Below are 18,359 nucleotides of genomic sequence, written 5' to 3'. Positions count from 1 at the left end.
GTGCACAGAGGAAATCCCTGAACCCTCCACTTTTGAAAAACCTAAATTTTTTAAAAAACAAATATAGTTAAAAAAAAAAAAAAGGAAAAAATGTCAAAATATAGAAGAACTAGCAGTGTATAAATAATCTTACAGCAAGACTGTTAACAAACTAATTTTTTTAAAGAATTTATTTATTTATTAATGAGGGACACAGAGCGAGGCAGAGACACAGGCAGAGAGAGAAGCAGGCTCCATGTAGGAGCCCGATGCAGGACTCGATTCCAGGACCCCAGGATCATGCCCTGGGCTGGAGGCAGACCCTTAACCTCTGATCCACCCAGGGGTCCCTGTTAATAAACTGCTTATCTCCCCTCAACACTCATAATCTGACAGGAGCCCCCTTTTTTCCCATAATTGTGCACTCAAGTTTGTGGGTGCTCAGTTTCACCTCGGGGCTAACTGCATGGATTTGGAGCCAGACAGGCCCGAGTGTGAAGTGTGGCCTTGCTACTTTGCTACTTGGTCGCTCTCAGAACGACGGGCAGACTTCACAACCTCTCTAAGCTGCCGCTCCCTCCCTGTGAACCCAAGAGGCGAATCACCACCCTGCAAGGTGCTGTGAGGACTAACGGGGTTCTGATCTGCGTTAGCAGGTGTGTGTCACCCCAGGGACCGGAGAGGACAGCTTCTGAGACCTAGAGAAGTACTTCCCTAGCCAACCTGTCCCCTTCTCATTGAGCAGGCCGTGACCCCCATACTGAGGAGACCAGCCGGGTGCCCAGGCAGCACTGCAGCAGGCCGGTCTGGGCAGCACCCCAGCTTTCTCAGGTTCCCAGCGACCCCAGCAGAGGTGGGGGAGGAAGGAGCTTGCTTTACGGAGTACCTGCCCACTGCCCAGAACTGTAGCTGTGACACTTCCTTTTGGCCTCACGGCCACCCCAGAGAACTGTAACTGTCCCCTGTTTGACCAGAGAGGAGGCTGAAACTCATCACCGAAGAGCCACCAAGATTCTCCAGGCAGGAAAGAGCAGGACAGGACCGGAGCCAGGTTGTCCCACCTCGGACTTAGAAGCGCTGTGACAGGAGGAGATGAGGGCCTCACCATCTCCAGAGTATGTCAGGAATGTCGCGGAGGCAGGAGGGATGAAGGGCGGCCTACTTGGCACGTGTAACTTAAAACTTCGCAGTGAGGTGTAGAAGCCCTAAGGGCTAGCTGGGACCCCAGGGAACACTAAAGACCTTATTTCAAGGGAAATGCTTTTGAGGTGCCAAGCATCTACCATCAGGTTGCAAAATGGGGACTGCTATTCATGGTATACAGAGTCGTGGGTTTTTTTGTTGTTGTTTATTTTCCTTTTTTGCATGAATTCCACATATAGTCAGGCAAAGCTGCTTGTTTACCAGGAGAGCTTTCCAAGAAGAAAAAAAAAAAACCTGAGAAACAGAAAAGGAGGCCCACTGATTGGGAGAGCTAGAAGACCCCTCAAGGCCCATCCAGCGCAAACTGCCTCTTTAGGGACAGGGGCACGGAGGTCCAGGGGGAGGCAGGACACCACGCCTCTGACTCACCTGGCGCCATGGCCACCCTGAAACAGTTTCTCCGTGCTGTTTGTCTTGCAGGGAATATCTGCAGGCACCTGCTGCCCCTGGTTCAGTGCCCCACCTTAATCGTGCACGGGGAGAAGGATCCTCTGGTCCCCCGTCCCCACGTCGACTTCATACACAAACACGTGAAAGGGTCGCGGTAAGTGCAGTCCCTGCCAGTCTCTGCTCCGGCGCGCCCCCCAGAGCTGAGGATGTCCCTGAAGGAGCTATTGAAAGGAAATGTTGGGGGTGGAGGGGTTTTTTCTTTAAGATTTTATTTATGTATTTGAGAGAGAGTAAGAGAGCACGAGCAAGGAGCAGGCCCATCAAAGGGAGAGGGAGGGAACCCCATAAGGGCTCAGTCCCCAGACCCTGAGATCATGACCTGAGCCGGAGGCAGATGCTGAAGCCACTGATCCGCCCAGGCGCTCCGGGGTTGGGGGTTTTTAAAGCCTTAGCCCTCCCACCCCCCACACCCTCCCAGTAAACAGTACTGACATGTTTAGGATTCCCAGGGAAACCCAGAGCACGGGGAGCCCTGACTTATGGGTAAACGGGAACCAGAAGGAAAGGAATTCTTAGACGGACCTCTTACGGCTGCCGTTGCCGCGAGAGCAAATGTGTTAATAGGTGCTGAGTTCTGTACCACTGCACACAGCTTAGATTTACAGCAAGCAGTGTTAACTAAAACGGTTTTATATAATTTGGGGATTTTCAGATGAGTTTATTGTTATAAAAGTACCATCTACCCAGGAAAGAAAATTTGTGAAATCAGAACAAGAAAACGAATTGCCCGCTGCTTGTCACTCATTTAAATATCTCTGCTGTTAGCATTATTAATGTGTGTTCCTCCTTTCTAGTATTTTAAAAACATAGATATAATTATATTCTGTATTCAACTCTGAATCCTGCTTTTTTCCCCACTTTGAATTCTGCTGTAAACTTCTCATGTTATTTCAGCCTTAAATATGTACACATCAGATGGGAAGCCTGTTATTCAGAATCACAAAATACCAACGTATACCAAGCCGTGTTGGTGGCTCGGTCGATGAAACAGGAGATACATGTTACTTGTTCTTCGCATTCTTGTTTCTGCCAAGCAGCCTTGGGCATCGAAGCAGCTTATTATACATGTCAGCAGAAATTCTCTTCTTCAATTCCGTACATTTTTGTATGGAACAGAAACTTAATTTTTAAATACTTCGGCTGACGCAGAAGCCAGGTTTTGCTGGTACTTCTATCAAGATGAAAATTTGAAGTTGAATAAATTTAGTGTTTCCTTTCCATGCCATGGGTGCATACCATGGAGGAGAAAGTGAGCTGTGACAGGGTGGATAGTGACCTGATTTTATTTACTTTTTTTTTTTTTTTAACAAACATACTGGGAAATAAGCATTTAAGTCAGTCTCGACCCCTTCAGAGACTATGTATTAATCCCAGAGATGCTGTCATTATTCTGGACATCTTTGGGATTCTATGGAATTCTTTTGAAATTGGCTTTATTAATGACTTCAGAAAATCCTCCCTCCTTCCCTCTCTCCCTTCTTCCCCCTTTCCCTTCCTCTCTGCCTCCCTCCTTTGCTCCTTTCCCCCCATGAGCTGATTTCTGATGCCCACCTTGAGCCAGCACTGCCTGGCATGGTTAGTGCTGGTCCCTGTCCTGAGCACTCACACAATCCAGCAAGGAGAACAGACTCAGAAACGGTTCCACGGGGGCTCCCGGGTGGCTCAGTCAGTGAAGCACCTGCCTTCGGCTCAGGTCATGATCCTGGGGTCCTGGGATCGAGCCCCGTGTTGGGCTTCCCACTTAGCGGGGAGTCTGCTTCTCCCTCTGCCTCTCCCTCCTGCTCCTGCTCTCTCTCTCTCTCTCTGTGTGTCTCTCAAATAAATAAAATCCTTAAAAAAAAAACAGTTCCACTACTTTTTAAATTATTATTAATTTATTTTAATTCCAGTATAGTTAACATACAGCGTTATATTAGTTTCAGGTGCACAGTATAGTGACTCAACAATTCTGTATGTTAACTTGGGGCTCATCCTGATAAGTGTCCTCTTAATCCCCATCACCTATTTCACCCATCCCTCCACCCACCTCCCCTCAGTTTGTTCCCTGTAGTTAAGAGTCTGTTTCTTGGTTTGTCTCTCTTTTTTTTCTTTTGATTATATGTTTCCTAAATTCCACATATGAGTGAAATCATATCGTATTTATCTTTCTCTGACTGACTTCTTTCACTGACCATTATACTCTCCGGCTCCATCCATGTCGTTAAAATGGCAAGATTCCATCCTTTTTATGGCTGATATTCCATTGTGTATATATACGACCTCGTCTCTATCTATTCATCTATCAAGGGACACTTGGGCTATTACCGTAATGGGACTATTATAAATAGTGCTGCTATAAACATAGGGGTGCATGTATCCCTTTGAATTAGTGTTTTTATATTCTTTGGGGTAAATACCCAGTAGTGTGATTACTGGATTGTAGGGTAGCTCCATTTTTAACTTTTTTTGAGCAAGCTCCATGCTGTTTCCTAGAGTGCCTGCACCAGTTTGCATTCCCACCAGCAGGGTAAGAGGGTTTCTCTTTCTCTGCATCCTCATCAATGCCTTTTGTTGCCTGTGTTGTCAGTTTTAGCCTTTCTGACAGGTGTGAGCTGATACCTCCTTGTAGTTCCGACTTGTATTTCCCTGAGGATGAGTGATGTTGAACATCTTTTCATGTGTCTGTTGGCCATCTGGATGTCTTCTGTGGAAAAATGTCTACTCATGTCTTCTGCCTATTTTTTAATTGGTTTATTTGCTTCTTGGATGCTGAGTTTATAAATTCTTTACGTAGTTTGGATACTAGCCCTTTATCAGATACATCATTTGCAAATATCTTCTCTCATTCAAGAAGCTTCTTATTTTGATGAAGTCCCAATAGTTTATTCTTGCTTTTGTTTCTCTTGCCTCAGGAGACATGTCCAATGTCAGAGAAGTTACTGCCTGTGCTTTCTTCTAGGAGTTTTATGGTTTCAGGTCTCACATGTAGGTCCTTAATCCATATTGAGTTTATCTTTGTGTATGGTGTAAGCCATCCACTACTACTTTTTTTTTTTTTTAAGATTTTATTTGTTTATTTATTTGAGATAGAGAGCATGAGTAGAGGGAGGGGCAGAGAGAGAGGGAGAAGCAAACTCTCAGCTGAGCAGGGAGCCCGATGCGGGGCTCGATCCCAGGACCCTGTGATCATGACCTAAGCTGAAGGCAGACACTTAACCGACTGAGCCACCGAGGGGCTCCAGCCATCCATTGCTTCTTAATCATACTATTCCATGATAAATTTCAACACATTTCTTGGAGAACTTTTAAATGTGAAGGACATGCTTTTTATTCTACAATAAAATATGATTATTATAAGCCTGTATGATTTTTAGATCTATATAGTATTTTATATTTTAAAAGGCATTTTACATACAATACGTAATTATGCTTCACAACAAACTTGTGAAAAGAAATGTTGTCCCCATTTAGATGAGAAAGTGAAGATTGAAAGATCTTAAGTAATCTCCCAAGGTTGCATAGATAGCAAATGACAAATCCTAGATTTTTTTTTCCCTCCTAATATAGCACTTTTCCCCCCACAGTACATCTGCCTCTCATAAACATACTCTTACTTTAATATGATGGTAAGATGCCTGGATTATATACTTGCCGACCTGGTTAATTGTCCTCTGGCTTCAGAAATGACAGGTTTTTGCACGCTAATGCCCATGATAAATGCAGTGTATTCTCTTAGAGAGCCAGGTTCAATAAAAGTCAGTCTGCAAGGAAGTTTAATTTAGGAATTCTGTTCCAAACCCATCTCCTAGCAACAGAATACATCAATATGGGAAAAAAATATTCCCTTCCCATTCAGATGTTAATTATTTCAGTAGACTATTTTATGGAAGATCATTTTCTTTTTTTATTTTTATTTATTTATTTATTTATTTATTTATTTATTTATTTGCGAGAGAGAGAGAGAGAGAGAGAGAGAGCAAGTGAGCACACGAGCAGGGGAGAGAGACGGAGGGAGAGGGAGAAGCAAACTCCCCTCCTGAGCGGGGAGTCCGAGGGGGGGCTGGATCCCAGGATCCCAGGATCATGACCTGAGACAAAGGCTGATGCTTAACCAGCTGAACCACCCAGGTGCCCCAGAAGATAATTCTCTTAGAGCAGATATTCCTTGGAATGAATGAGTGGAAGGTGAAGTGTTATTGGCAGTGATGATCTTAAACTGGCTTGCGTTTTACACCTGCTGCCTTCCTCTGCTAAAAGAGTTCTTTTTGTGGGGCCTGAACCCACCTAGAGCACAGGTGGTTTATTTCGGACCCCAGAAAAGGAAGGTGGATTCATTGAGCACCAAAGTCCTGAGATTTGGCACTGCAGGCCATGTGGCAACAGGAAAGCAAGGTTGAGTGGCAAGTTTGCAGTGAACTCGGTATTTCATTACCTTGCCAGGTACGTGTATAATTAACTGTAAGGATACAGTTTATCCCTTCAAAGATTATACCAACAAATAGATACCACGTATGAAACTAATGCCTTTTTGTCCTCAGAAGGAGGCCAAATGAAGACTCAGGTGGTTTAGCAGGCCTGTTTGCTGTGTGTGTTAATTTGTCTCTCTTTTTCTCTTTGTGAGGAACAATGGTAGTGAAGAGGCCTTAAATATCATTCCAGTTCAGCGTTTTTAAAGACTTTGTTTTTAGGTAGCTGAACCCTTCCTCCTAACAGACTCTAATGCAGAAGTCCAAGACATAATACATAACATAAAAGCTACTCTGATTCTAGCAGTGATGGGGAGTGCACCTTGTCCTGCCCCAACCCCTATGCGTCCCCTGCTCATCCAGCCCTCCCCTCTAGACTGCAAAGCCCTGACGCTGCTCACGGCCTCCTTGGGTAGCCGGCTGCTTCTTGGGCATCACTCTTCAAGGCCAGCCCCACACGCTTTCAGAGGGTTTGCACCGAGGAGAGGTTGGCAGCCTTTGGGGTTGCGGTAGACCAGCCTCAGGAGGCAGTGGGGCTGAGCCAGCTCAGAAGAGGATGTGACTTCACAGCTGGTGAAGCCACCTGTGTTCTCCCTCTGTGAGTACTGGTCAGCTAGCACCACTGTAACACGTACCACATGCTGGGTGGCTTAAACAGTAGAAATGCATCCCCTCATGGTCCTGGAGGCTCGGAATCTGAGATCAAGGTATCGCTGGGTTATTTCTTCTGAGGCTCCTTTCCTTGACTTATAGATGGCTTTTCTCTCTGTGTCCTCGCATGGTCTCTCCTCTCTGTGCCCTAATCTCCTCTTATAAGGACGCCAGTCACATGGGATTAGGTCCCACCCATATGATCTCCTTAAAGATAATCTATCTTAAAGATAATCGCCTCCTTAAAGATCTTCTATCCAAATACGGTCTCACTCTGAATTGCTAGGCGTTAGGACTTCAACATACAGATTCCTGGGACATGAATTCAGTGCACAAGCATATGTTTCTATGGAGGTGCTCAGATCTCAGGAATGAGAGGACCAGCAGAGACCAGGATCCAGGTTTCAGACCCGGCTGCAGATGACCAGCACCTTGCCTGGAATCCCTCTCCACAGCCCTCCTCTCCACCCTCTCCCATTGCCTGGCCACGTGTACTCATCTCTCAGGTAGCAACTCAGATGTAGCCTCCTCTTCCAGTTACTCATCTTTTTGAGACCACATGGTCCTTTTGAATAGCTGTGAGCATATGAATTTAATTTTCCTCCTGTTGAGCATCTCAGCACCGGTTCCAGGATGTGGTCTGGTACATTTTAAAGTGCTTAGTACGCTTTGAAAGAAAGAGAACATGAGAGGCACACAGGGGCCATTGACTGGTGACTCAGTCCCAAAAAGTGTGGTGCAGAGTCCAACTGCATGTTCCGGGGCCGAGGCCAGAGAGCCAGATCAGGTGGGAAAGAATGAGGGGCAAAGTCCATGTGTGCAAAGAGTTGGCACCAAGGGTCCAATGTGAACTGGAGGGGAGAGGTGGGAGGTGGAATCTTGCCAAGAGAGCAGAATTGGTATGCTGGGATCCTGAGCAGCGCTCCGCAGTGGGTAAGAGCACTGGCAGGGACCCCATTAAACCCGCCTTTGAGTGCTGGCTCTGGCACTGTGTGCCCGTAAGCAGTGCGCATATATTTCTGTACCTCTCTTTCTTTGTAGGTAAGATGGGGATGATACCCATCATTTCAAAATATTTTTTGAGGAATTAGGAAGTATTTGTACATTTAAGATCTAGTAAGAGCTCAGTACATAGTAGCTGCCACTTCTGTGGCTGGAATGGTGGTGTAGACGCAGGTGACCAGGGTCCCAGGAGACAGCTGGGGTGTAGCTTGACAGCAGGTCAGGGGCAAGCTGCCCTCTGACCTGACTTTCAGACCATTGTCAGTGTAGGCTTATGGGCGTCTCAGGATTCTCCAGAGACATAGAACCAGTAGGTTACACTCAACAGACACGCACACACGGAGGCTGGTTGACTTTATGGAATAAGGAATTGGCTCACGCAACTATGAAGGCTGAGAAGCCTAAGACCTTCAGTGGACAAGCTAGAGACCCAAGACAGCTGATGGTAGGCCTGAGAGCCCAGAATAGCCAGTGTTTCCGTTTGAGCCCAAAGGTAAGAAAAAGCTCATGTCCCAGTTTGAAGGCCGTCAGGCAGGAGGAATGCCTTCTTACCTGGGGAAGGGTTGGGCCTTCACCTGATTGGATGTGGCCCACCTATATCGGGGAGGACAATCTGCTTCACTGAATTGTAATGATTTAAATGTTACTCTCATCCAGAAAACACCCTCACAGAAAGGCCCAGAACAATGTTTGGCCAAATATCTGGGCATCCATGGCTCAGTCCCGTATACACACAAAACCAACCACACAACAGGGAGGGCACAGGTACCAGCTACTCTGCACGGAGGTCCTGGCCTGTGGTAGGTTATGGGAGGGTGTGCCGGCAGGCTGGCAGTGAGGGGACACGCGATGAGGCTGTCTAGGCAGTGGGCCACGTGCCACAGGTTCTCTGACTCATGGGAGGGAAGAAGGACTTCCCTCTGCAACTTCTGGGCTCTTCAAGTCGGGTCACCAGAGGTTAGATGGCCTCAGGCCTCCAGTGCAGCCCAGGAGGAGCTGAAATGAGTCGACCCTGGTGACAGAGGCTCCTGCTGACGACAGGATTGTCTTCAGTTTAGTGGTAGAGTGAGGCAGGTTACTGGGGGCAGGTGGACCCTGCAGGAGGGGTAGCCACCGTGGCTCCCACTTCCAGGCCACTCCAGCCTGGGGACAGCGGGGGGAAATCTGCGGGCCCCCCCCCCCATCCTGACTACCCCGGACGACGTTTTGTCTGCCTCTCCACATCCCAGAACTTCTAGTTCCTCATCTCTAGCTGCTTGCTGCTGTGCTTGAAGGGAAAGCAAGTCAGCTCAAGACCCCGCTTACAGTCCAGGTACCGGTGAACACCAGACAGGATTGGCCTCGTCCTTACAGAGCTGAGTCCTTTCTATTTCAGAGGGAGTGAGGTCTCATCCTTTCTAGAGAAACTTTACCTATGACATTTTGTAAACTCTCTCTCAAGGATCTTCACTTGGAACGGATTGTGTTAGCCAAATGTAAATGCGTCATGCTCCCAAGTCAGAGCATTGATCATCGAAGCTGTACACAGAACCATAGCGAGGACTTTTGCATATTGTACAGTGCAACCCAGAGTAAGGAAAGAACAGGAAACATCTATTGCTCACTGCGTTCCCAAAGTTCCCGTACGACGCACCTTATATGCATCATCTCATTTTGTCTTTGGAATAATCCTGTCGGGTAGACGCTGTTACTTGTCCCCCTGGAAAAGTGTGGCTTAGGGAGACGAAGTAACTTGCCAGCATTGATGCCATGTTGATTAGACTGGACGCGTCCTGCCCCCGTAGAGGCCATGCCTTGAACCCTGTGGTATCACCTCCAGTTACATTCAGCTGTGACTCAAAGCTCTCAGTCCGGTCAGAGGGCTCCAAGGCTGGCTTCTCCACAGTCTGATAGACCCTGGCAGCCCAGATGGGGTCTGCTCCTGGCTGTGGCATTACCAGAAGAGCACCCTCTGAGGCAGTTTGATTTCTTTCTTTTTTTAAAGATTGTATTTATTTATTTGACAGGGAGAGAAAGAGCATGAATATGGGAAGTGGCAGAGGGAGAGGGAGAAGCAGGGAGCCCGGTGCAGGACTCGATCCCAAGACCCCCGGATCCCAGGATCATGACCTGAGCCAAAGGCAGTCGCTTAACCAATTGAGCCACCCAGGCGCCATTTGATTTCTTTCTAAGGCTTGAGTCATGGTTGCATTTGAGAGAAGGAACTTCTCAGAAATCTTCTTCCCTTTCCCAAACATCATCCAGGAAAGAGCCTGCTGGAGAGGATGCAGGCTTGGAGGCCATCTCCCACCCCATTTCACCAGCTTAAAGGGGATTGTGGCCTACCCATTATTACCCTTTTCTTAGATGGGCTTTCTGAAAGAGGCAGAGAATAAAAAATTACTCTTTTTTTGAGAGGGAGTGCAAGTTGGGGGGCAGGTGGGGCAGAGGGAGATGGAGAGAGAGAATCCGAAGCAGGTTTCATGCCCAGGGTGAAGCCCAGCAGGCACCTCAGTCTCAACCCTGAGATCACAACCTGAGCCAAAATCAAGATTTGGATGCTTGACTGACCGAGCCACCCAGGTGCCCCGAGAATAAATAACCCAAAGGGGATGTTGTTGGCAACCCGGCCTGGGTGGCCTTGGAGGGAATGCCTGAGAGTGGCAAGTCCTCCCTGGTAGCCACATGGCTGTCCAGTTTAATAGTGGAGGAGATCCAGGCACAAAGAACCAGCAGCCTTTTTTGGTTTAAAAAAAAGAAAAAAAAAAAAAAAAAAACAGGTGCACCTGGGTGGCTCATTTGGTTAAGCATCTGCCTTTGGTTTGGGTCATGATCTCAGGGTCCTGGGATCTAGCCCACATCAGGCTCCCTGCTCAGGGGACATCTGTTTCTACCTCTGCCCCTCCCCTGCTCGTGCTCCCTCTCCCTCTCTCAAATACATAAAATATTAAAAATTAAAAAACAAAACAGACATAACTAGCAACCTTATATACAGTTAGAGTTTTGTCATATCCAAAGCTACAGCACATTGCTCGTGACCTGCTCCAGTCTGTAGCTCTCACGGCTTGATCTGCAAGCCGTTGAAGGTTAGACTGAGGCAAGGAGGGAGAGGTAGTATGATGGGGCCAGCATGTTTGTCCTTGGCCGCCTCATCTGTAAGGAGCATCCTAGAAGGATTGTTCCCAAGCAGAAGTAAAGTGACCGCTGAATGTACACAGTGGGACCAGACACATTCTAGCTTTTCAGAAGATCTAGAGTCAAAGCTCTTTTTTTTTGAAGGTGCCAAATGCAGGCAGGAACCTCTCCTGGGAAAGAGCAGTTTGCATTTATTCCCTCGGAGGCCCCTCCATTTCCAGTTGTACCATGAGTCTGATGGTGGGGGACTTGCTACTCATTTTCCTGGAAAATGTGATTGTTTGAAAACCACCCTCCATGAAGCATGTGATTAGTTCCTTTTGTTACTTGGGCGAGAATCTACATCAGCAGTACACTGCCGCATTGCCCTGAGAGCTATATAGTTATGCTTGTCTGGGGGATTCTTTCCAAAGAGGAACACATGATAGGTTTTAAGTGTAGTGAATGCTGTGTCAGACCTAAAGGATGAGGATATAGTAAGGACCTTATAATGACCCCTAAACCGTATCAAGGAGAAGAGCAATTTTATTTTTAGCCCCATCCATCCATCCATCTCCATTCCAGGCAGTTCTAAGGTTAAATGCCTGAAAACAGGCCTCGCATATTGTTAACGAAGAGGACCTAGTTTTTATTTCCCTAAGACTCAGAGATTCCCGTAGGAATAGTGCAGGTACACTGAGGCTAAAAAGAAATGAGGCACAGCTGGTATCTCTCCTTCATTGTTGGGAATCTGAGCAAATTGTAGAAACAGGGTAGGGCATGTGATAGCCAGCTTGGTTACCCAAAAAGTGGACTTCCAGCTTGGGTAGGTCAGGGTCCCTCTGCTTCAGAGTTCAGCCTAGCACACATGAGGAGATGCAGCTTAGCGTAGACATGTCCTTCTATGACTTTTCGATATCCTTGGCAGTTGGTTATTTTCTGCCTTCTACAACTGGAGGCCCTGAGCATCCCTGCAGACCCTGCTCCTTGCGTAGGGCAACTGGGATCCTGTCTTTGGGGCTGGTGCTGCTGATCCTTTTTTCTCTGAACAGCATTAGAATTGAATTTGGAGGGTTCTGGCTATTATTAATGGCATTACAAGCTTTCCCAAGGGCCTCAGAAAGATGGCAACAATATATCCTTCTTTCAAGTGGATTAAGATGTGTATCTAGGTACTTCTAGCCCACACCCCACGTGGTTGAGCTGCGGGGGCACTGACATTGTCCAAGGACAGCTATTCCCCAGTTCCTGCTCCCCACAAATCCTCCCTAGTGCTCGCTGAAGTTCATAGAGCTCTCAACCCCCAGTTGTTGAAAGGTCAGAGAATTAGTGTAATAACTGGCATTTTGCCCCAATAGGATCCTTTTAATGTCCAATTGTTATTATAGACACAACAGCCTGAACTTGTGCTTATATCCTAGCTTTAAAACTTATTATTTCTGTACTTTCACAGCCAAAAAAAAAAGCCAATAAATAGAACTCAGGGAAAATTGCCTGTATTAAAGAAATTGCAAACCAGCCACACTTGACCAAAAGCTTATGGAAGAAGTCTTATGAGGAGCACAGTGAGGTTTGCCACAAGACATGTTGTGACAGCTGCAGAACAAAGGGTTGTTGAGGCTGGCTCCAGCTGCCCTCACCATCCCAGGGAACACTTACTTGCCTTTTGTCTGATGGCATGTATTCAGACTTACTCAGTCCTCCAAAAATGACAGGGTGATTTTGAACCTTAAATGACAAGCCGCTAGGGCCTGTGTTTTCTGATTTGGGCTTTCACTCTAGGATATCCCAGGAAGCTCCCCTATTCCAATCCAGTGGAGTCTGGACATCTCATATTTTTCTTGCCTTTCAAACCTTCTCTCTTAAAAATCAACCTTATTAAAGAGTTTTTCCCCCCTTTAGGTAATGAAAAAAGTTTATGATTAACGGCTCAGGTCCTGATCCCCGGATCTGGGATCGAGTCCCACATTGGAGCTCCTTGTGTGGAGCCTGCTTCTCCCTCTGCCTCTCTCTCTGTGTCTCTCGTGAATAAATAAAATCTTAAAAAAAAAAAATAAAGTTAAACCATTTGTTACATGATACAGTTCCAAATTCCAAATACATTGTGTGTGCTCTGTTAAGTCAACCCCCAGGTTGGTTGTAAACTCCCCACGCAGCTTTCACCCTTATGTCTATATTCGGGAAAAGTTTATATTACATTTCCTCCCCAATAGGCATCATGAAAAAACGGACGGGGGCAGTTTTTCACTTCAGATTTTCATGAAATGCTAGAAAGGGTAAGTGTTTTAAATGGTATGCCATTAATCATAAGCTTTTTTTCTTTTCAGGTTGCATCTGATGCCAGAAGGCAAGCACAACCTCCATCTGCGCTTTGCAGATGAATTCAATAAGTTAGTAGAAGACTTCCTACAGTAAAAATGCCCGAGAACCGCAGGAACCTGATGATGCCTTACTGTGGAATCACCTGTTGGTGAGCCTCTTGCTGTCATTCCTCAGCTCACCTGCTTTCCCATACTTTCTACTCCTCCCTGCAAACTGCTCCCAAATAGAAATAATGACATTAAAACATCCTCTAGGGGTACCTGGTGGCTCAGTGATTGAGCATCTGCCTTTGGCTCAGGTCCTGATCCCGCAGTCTGGGGAATCGAGTCCCGCATTGGGCTTCCCACAGGGAGCCTGCTTCTTCCTCTGCCTCTCTGTGCCTCTCATGAATAAATAAATATAATGTTAAAAAATAAATAAAAGAATAAAAATTGCCTGAAATGAAACTGAAGAGACCACAACGTTTTGGACACATGCTTTTTTATTAGTATAGGTATCTTAGACAATACTGTAGTTTTTAGGAGTTCCACATTATTACACCAACAGTGAATTTCTGACAGAGGCAAAACGGAGCACCATAGTATACAAATAGAAAGACCATGCTTGATTGAGGACAACAGAAGGTCACTAAAGATGCACAATTTATTTGAGAAGTTCTTAGGCCTCGTCCTCGCCCTCCTCCTCCTCGAACTCCCCCTGTTCGTCGGCCGTGGCGTCCTGGTACTGCTGGTACTCGGACACCAGGTCGTTCATGTTGCTCTCGGCCTCGGTGAACTCCATCTCGTCCATGCCCTCGCCCGTGTACCAGTGCAGGAAGGCCTTGCGCCGGAACATGGCCGTGAACTGCTCCGAGATGCGCTTGAACAGCTCCTGGATGGCCGTGCTGTTGCCGATGAAGGTGGCCGACATCTTCAGGCCGCGCGGCGGGATGTCGCACACGGCCGTCTTGACGTTGTTGGGGATCCACTCGACGAAGTAGCTGCTGTTCTTGTTCTGCACGTTGAGCATCTGCTCGTCCACCTCCTTCATGGACATGCGGCCGCGGAAGATAGCGGCCACCGTCAGGTAGCGGCCGTGGCGCGGGTCGCACGCGGCCATCATGTTCTTGGAGTCGAACATCTGCTGGGTGAGCTCGGGCACCGTGAGCGCGCGGTACTGCTGGCTGCCGCGGCTGGTGAGCGGGGCGAAGCCGGGCATGAAGAAGTGCAGGCGCGGGAAGGGCACCATGTTCACGGCCAGCTTGCGCAGGTCGGCGTTGAGCTGGCCCGGGAAGCGCAGGCAGGTGGTGACGCCGCTCATGGTGGCCGACACCAGGTGGTTGAGGTCGCCGTAGGTGGGGGTGGTCAGCTTCAGGGTGCGGAAGCAGATGTCGTACAGGGCCTCGTTGTCGATGGAATAGGTCTCATCGGTGTTCTCCACCAGCTGGTGCACCGACAGGGTGGCGTTGTAGGGCTCCACCACCGTGTCCGACACCTTGGGCGAGGGCATGACGCTGAAGGTGTTCATGATGCGGTCGGGGTACTCCTCGCGGATCTTGCTGATGAGCAGCGTGCCCATGCCCGAGCCCGTGCCGCCGCCCAGCGAGTGCGTCAGCTGGAAGCCCTGCAGGCAGTCGCAGCTCTCCGACTCCTTCCTCACCACGTCCAGCACCGAGTCTACCAGCTCGGCGCCCTCCGTGTAGTGGCCCTTGGCCCAGTTGTTCCCGGCACCGCTCTGGCCTGCCAGGGGGAAAGGAGAATATTAGACACTAAAACATTAGGAATTCTGAATTGTCATTGGACTGCAGACTAATCTGCAGACTTGCCGGTTCTGCTCTTATATATACCCTTTTTTACCCATGGAAAATTTTCTACATATCAATGATCCTCAAAACCACTGGAGATCATAATGAGATAAAAGCAAGTTTAGTTTATATGGAATTATTAACTTATCAGGAAGGTGGTTTAATAGGAGCTCTGTACAAGTGTTCACAGCAGATGAAATAAACAGGCAGGAGCAAGGGCACAGTATGATCCGAAGAGAAGATGGGCCCTAAGCAGCTGCCTCCACTTCTGGGCATAACCTGTGCCCCTGGCCTTTGGCTTCCTGAAGTGGCTGCCCGCTGGCCCTGGGCTGCGATGCTACCAGAAGCCCACTGACTCCTGTGGGGACGCTGGTCCCGCTCTGTGTTCTTGACCCGTCCTAGGCCGCTGCGCGCTGGGAGGGCTCTAGAGGCCGCCTTGGGCCCACACTGTCCCCAGAGCTGCCCGGAGAGGGGCCGGGGGCTCAGGCCGGGACCCAGGCCTCTGTGGACCCCCAGTCTTCACCTGGCAGGCGACGCTAAGAATCGGGACTTGCCCGGCATTGAGGAAGGAGACTCCTGGAGCCCGTTGCCCTGACCGTGACTACGTACCGAACACGAAGTTGTCGGGCCTGAAGATCTGGCCAAAGGGCCCGGACCGGACCGAGTCCATGGTGCCCGGCTCCAGATCCACCAGGATGGCCCGAGGCACGTATTTGTTACCTGCGGGGAACAGAGCCGGACTTAGACGGGCGGGGGGCACAGGGATCACAGCCCGGGCTGTGCTCCATGCGCCTCTCACAGCAGCATCATTAGAGAAAATTCTAGCACCAGAGACAAAAGGCAGCGAACAGAGCTGTCTCTCTGCCTTAGAAGAGGAGCCAGCGGCGGCTGCTTAGTCATGGCCAACATGCAGGAGTCAGGGGGGCTTCGCCAGTCATTTTTAGCAGCTGACACTTTAAATGCATGCAAGCAGCCTCTCTGTGCCGGGGCCACCGGCTGTCCCTAGGACACTGCATCTGCCCCAGCGTGCAAAGCAGGGGGACTGGGCAGAAAGCATGGCTCATCACCTGCAGCTTCATTGTAGTACACGTTGATTCTCTCCAGCTGCAAGTCGCTGTCTCCATGGTAACTGCCGGTGGGGTCGATCCCGTGCTCGTCACTGATGACCTCCCAAAACTGGGGAAGGACACACAGGTCAGGGAGGGGGCTGGCACCCTGGATGCCAGTGAGGAGGGCGGCCCCTGGGTCCCCTCCCTGTCCTTGGAGCAGGGGCCCCGTGGGGGCGGGGGGGGGGGGGCCTAGAGCTGCACCCGTGTGCTGCGGGGGCTGCCGCAGGGGGGCTCGTCGGGGCGCAGGGCGGCGGCCCCTCCCCCAGGCTGCCAGGGGCACTGCCCCGGGAGGGGGGGCGCGGCGGAGGCCCCGGCAGGGAGAGCCCCGGATGCTGGGGAGGCGGGCGCCCCCGGCAGGGCTGAAGGTCACAGCCGCCCCTGATGGGCAGGGAGGCCTGCGGAGACCCCGCCCCGCCACTGCCTCGGGGATGCGTGCTCCTGCTCGGGGTGCAAACCCCACCCAGCCCTGCAGGCAGCAGCCGGGACCTCGGACAGCAGCGGGCGGGTCGCCCTGTCCCCGCGGGGGCCGGTGGGGAGGGGTGGGGGAGAGGAGAAGGGTAGCGGTGAGGACGGAGGGGGGGAAAGGGCAGGGGCCGGAAGAGCGGCAGCCCTACAGAGTAGGGGGGGAGGGGGGAGAAGAGGGAGGGAAGAAGGGAGGAGGATGGGGAGAGGAGAGTGGGAGCGGCAGCCCTGCGGGGGTCGGTGGCTGGAGCCGGGCGCTGGGAGGGCGCAGCTCCGTGTGAATGTGCAGCGGCGGGGGGGGGGGGGGGGGGGGATGAAGGAGAGGCGGGGGGAGGCGGGGGAAGAGGCGGGGGGTGCGGAGGGGAGCGCCGGGCCCTAGGAGAGCCGCGGCCTCACCCCCCCGCCCCGCCCCCCCCGCCGCGGTCCGAGCCAGGGCCCCGCACCTGCCACCAGCCCACAGGCAGCGGCCCGCGACAGTGGGGCTCGGCGTCCATGGCGCCCCTGTAGGCACCGAGCATCCTGGTCTTTGTAACCTAAAAAGAAGTCCCTCTAGCTCGCCACCCCAATGACACTGCATTTTTTCATTCAAACTATAGAGGGACATACACAATCGAATTAAGCTGCGCTCCAGGCCACTGGCAGCGCGGCGGCTCGCCCACCCCAGCGCCTGGGCAGCGGCCGGGAGTCCTAAGGCCCGTGAGCGTGAGCCCCACTGCGGCTCCGCGGGCCCGGGCAGGTCGGGGCGCTCCCCGCCGCGCTCACAGGCGCCACCGGGGCCCACGGCCGCCCACACCTGGCCCCGGCCCGCCCCCGCCCCCGCCCGCACCCTGGGGCCCGCCGCCCCTCCCCCTCCCCTGCCGGGATCCGCACCCTGAGGTCCTGGCGCCCCTCCCCCTCCCCTGCAGGGATCCGCACCCTGAGGTCCCGCCGCTCCTCCCCCTCCCCTGCCGGGTCCGCACCCTGAGGTCCTGGCGCCCCTCCCCCTCCCCTGCCGGGTCCGCACCCTGAGGTCCTGGCGCCCCTCCCCCTCCCCTGCAGAGATCCGCACCCTGAGGTCCCGCCGCTCCTCCCCCTCCCCTGCCGGGTCCGCACCCTGAGGTCCCGGCGCCCCTCCCCCTCCGCTGCAGGGGTCCGCACCCTGAGGTCCTGCCGGCCCCTCCCCCTCCTCCGCTCCGATCCGCACCCTGAGGTCCCGCCGCCCCCTCCCCGTCCCCGCCCGGGTCTGCACCCTGAGGTCCCGCCGCCCCCTCCCCTTCCTCTGCGGGGTCCGCACCCTGAGGTCCCGCCGCCCCTCCCCCTCCCCTGCCGGGGTTCGCACCCTGAGGTCCCGCCACCCTCTCCCCCTCCTCTGCCGGGTCCGCATCCCTCGGAGCCCGCCGCCCCCTCCCCGCCCCCGCCGGGTCCGCACCCTGAGGTCCCGCCGCTCCTCCCCCTCCCCTGCCGGGTCCGCACCCTGAGGTCCTGCCGGCCCCTCCCCCTCCTCCACTCGGATCCGCACCCTGAGGTCCCGCCGCCCCCTCCCCGTCCCCGCCCGGGTCCGCACCCTGAGGTCCCGCCGCCCCTCCCCCTCCCCTGCCGGGGTTCGCACCCTGAGGTCCCGCCACCCTCTCCCCCGCCCCCGCCGGGGTCCGCATCCCTCGGAGCCCGCCGCCCGCTCCCCGCCCCCGCCGGGTCCGCACCCTGGGCCCCGGGCGCGCCCACCTTGGCGCCGATCTGGTTGCCGCACTGGCCGGCCTGGATGTGCACGATCTCACGCATGGTGCGGGCTGCAGGCGGGCGGAGGCGCGGCCCGGGGAGCAGAGCGCGGCGCAGCCGGCGGAGTCCGCAGCAGAGAGCAGTCGCCGCCCCCCGCCCCGCCCT

General features: G+C 51.9%; 2 protein-coding genes across 4 annotated transcripts in view; one reads left to right on the top strand and one right to left on the bottom strand.

Annotated features, from left to right (window-relative positions):
* The window catches only part of BPHL (biphenyl hydrolase like), a 36,998-nt gene extending 23,402 nt beyond the window's left edge, over window positions 1-13,596 (top strand). For all 3 annotated transcript variants that reach the window (XM_072814127.1, XM_072814128.1, XM_072814126.1), the window contains exons 6-7: window positions 1,603-1,726; window positions 13,151-13,596. In XM_072814127.1, coding sequence (XP_072670228.1) covers window positions 1,603-1,726; window positions 13,151-13,238 — 212 coding nt within the window. In that variant the 3' untranslated portion in view covers window positions 13,239-13,596. The remainder of the gene's footprint in view (window positions 1-1,602; window positions 1,727-13,150) is intronic.
* Window positions 13,597-13,608: 12 nt separating this feature from the next.
* On the bottom strand, window positions 13,609-18,359 carry LOC140626367 (tubulin beta-2A chain). The gene is made up of 4 exons (XM_072814125.1): window positions 18,201-18,359; window positions 15,996-16,104; window positions 15,538-15,648; window positions 13,609-14,863 (listed from the first exon to the last, which is right to left on the bottom strand). Exons 1-4 carry the CDS (start codon window positions 18,255-18,257, stop codon window positions 13,803-13,805), a joined length of 1,338 nt encoding a protein of 445 aa, XP_072670226.1. The 5' UTR covers window positions 18,258-18,359; the 3' UTR covers window positions 13,609-13,802.

Source organism: Canis lupus, chromosome 37 (genome assembly GCF_048164855.1).
Source record: "Canis lupus baileyi chromosome 37, mCanLup2.hap1, whole genome shotgun sequence".
In the NCBI taxonomy this organism is placed as follows: Eukaryota; Metazoa; Chordata; class Mammalia; order Carnivora; family Canidae; genus Canis; species Canis lupus.
Note: the sequence above shows the minus strand (reverse complement) of the source record. Positions and strands in the feature narration are given on the sequence as shown.

Coding starts and splice junctions, on each gene's coding strand:
- LOC140626367 (XM_072814125.1), bottom strand. CDS start 18,257: ATGCGTGAGATCGTGCACATCCAGGCCGGCCAGTGCGGCAACCAGATC. Junction 16,105..18,200: donor GCAACCAGATCGGCGCCAAG/GTGGGCGCGCCC, acceptor GTCCTTCCCCAG/TTTTGGGAGGTCATCAGTGA. Junction 15,649..15,995: donor GTACTACAATGAAGCTGCAG/GTGATGAGCCAT, acceptor TGTTCCCCGCAG/GTAACAAATACGTGCCTCGG.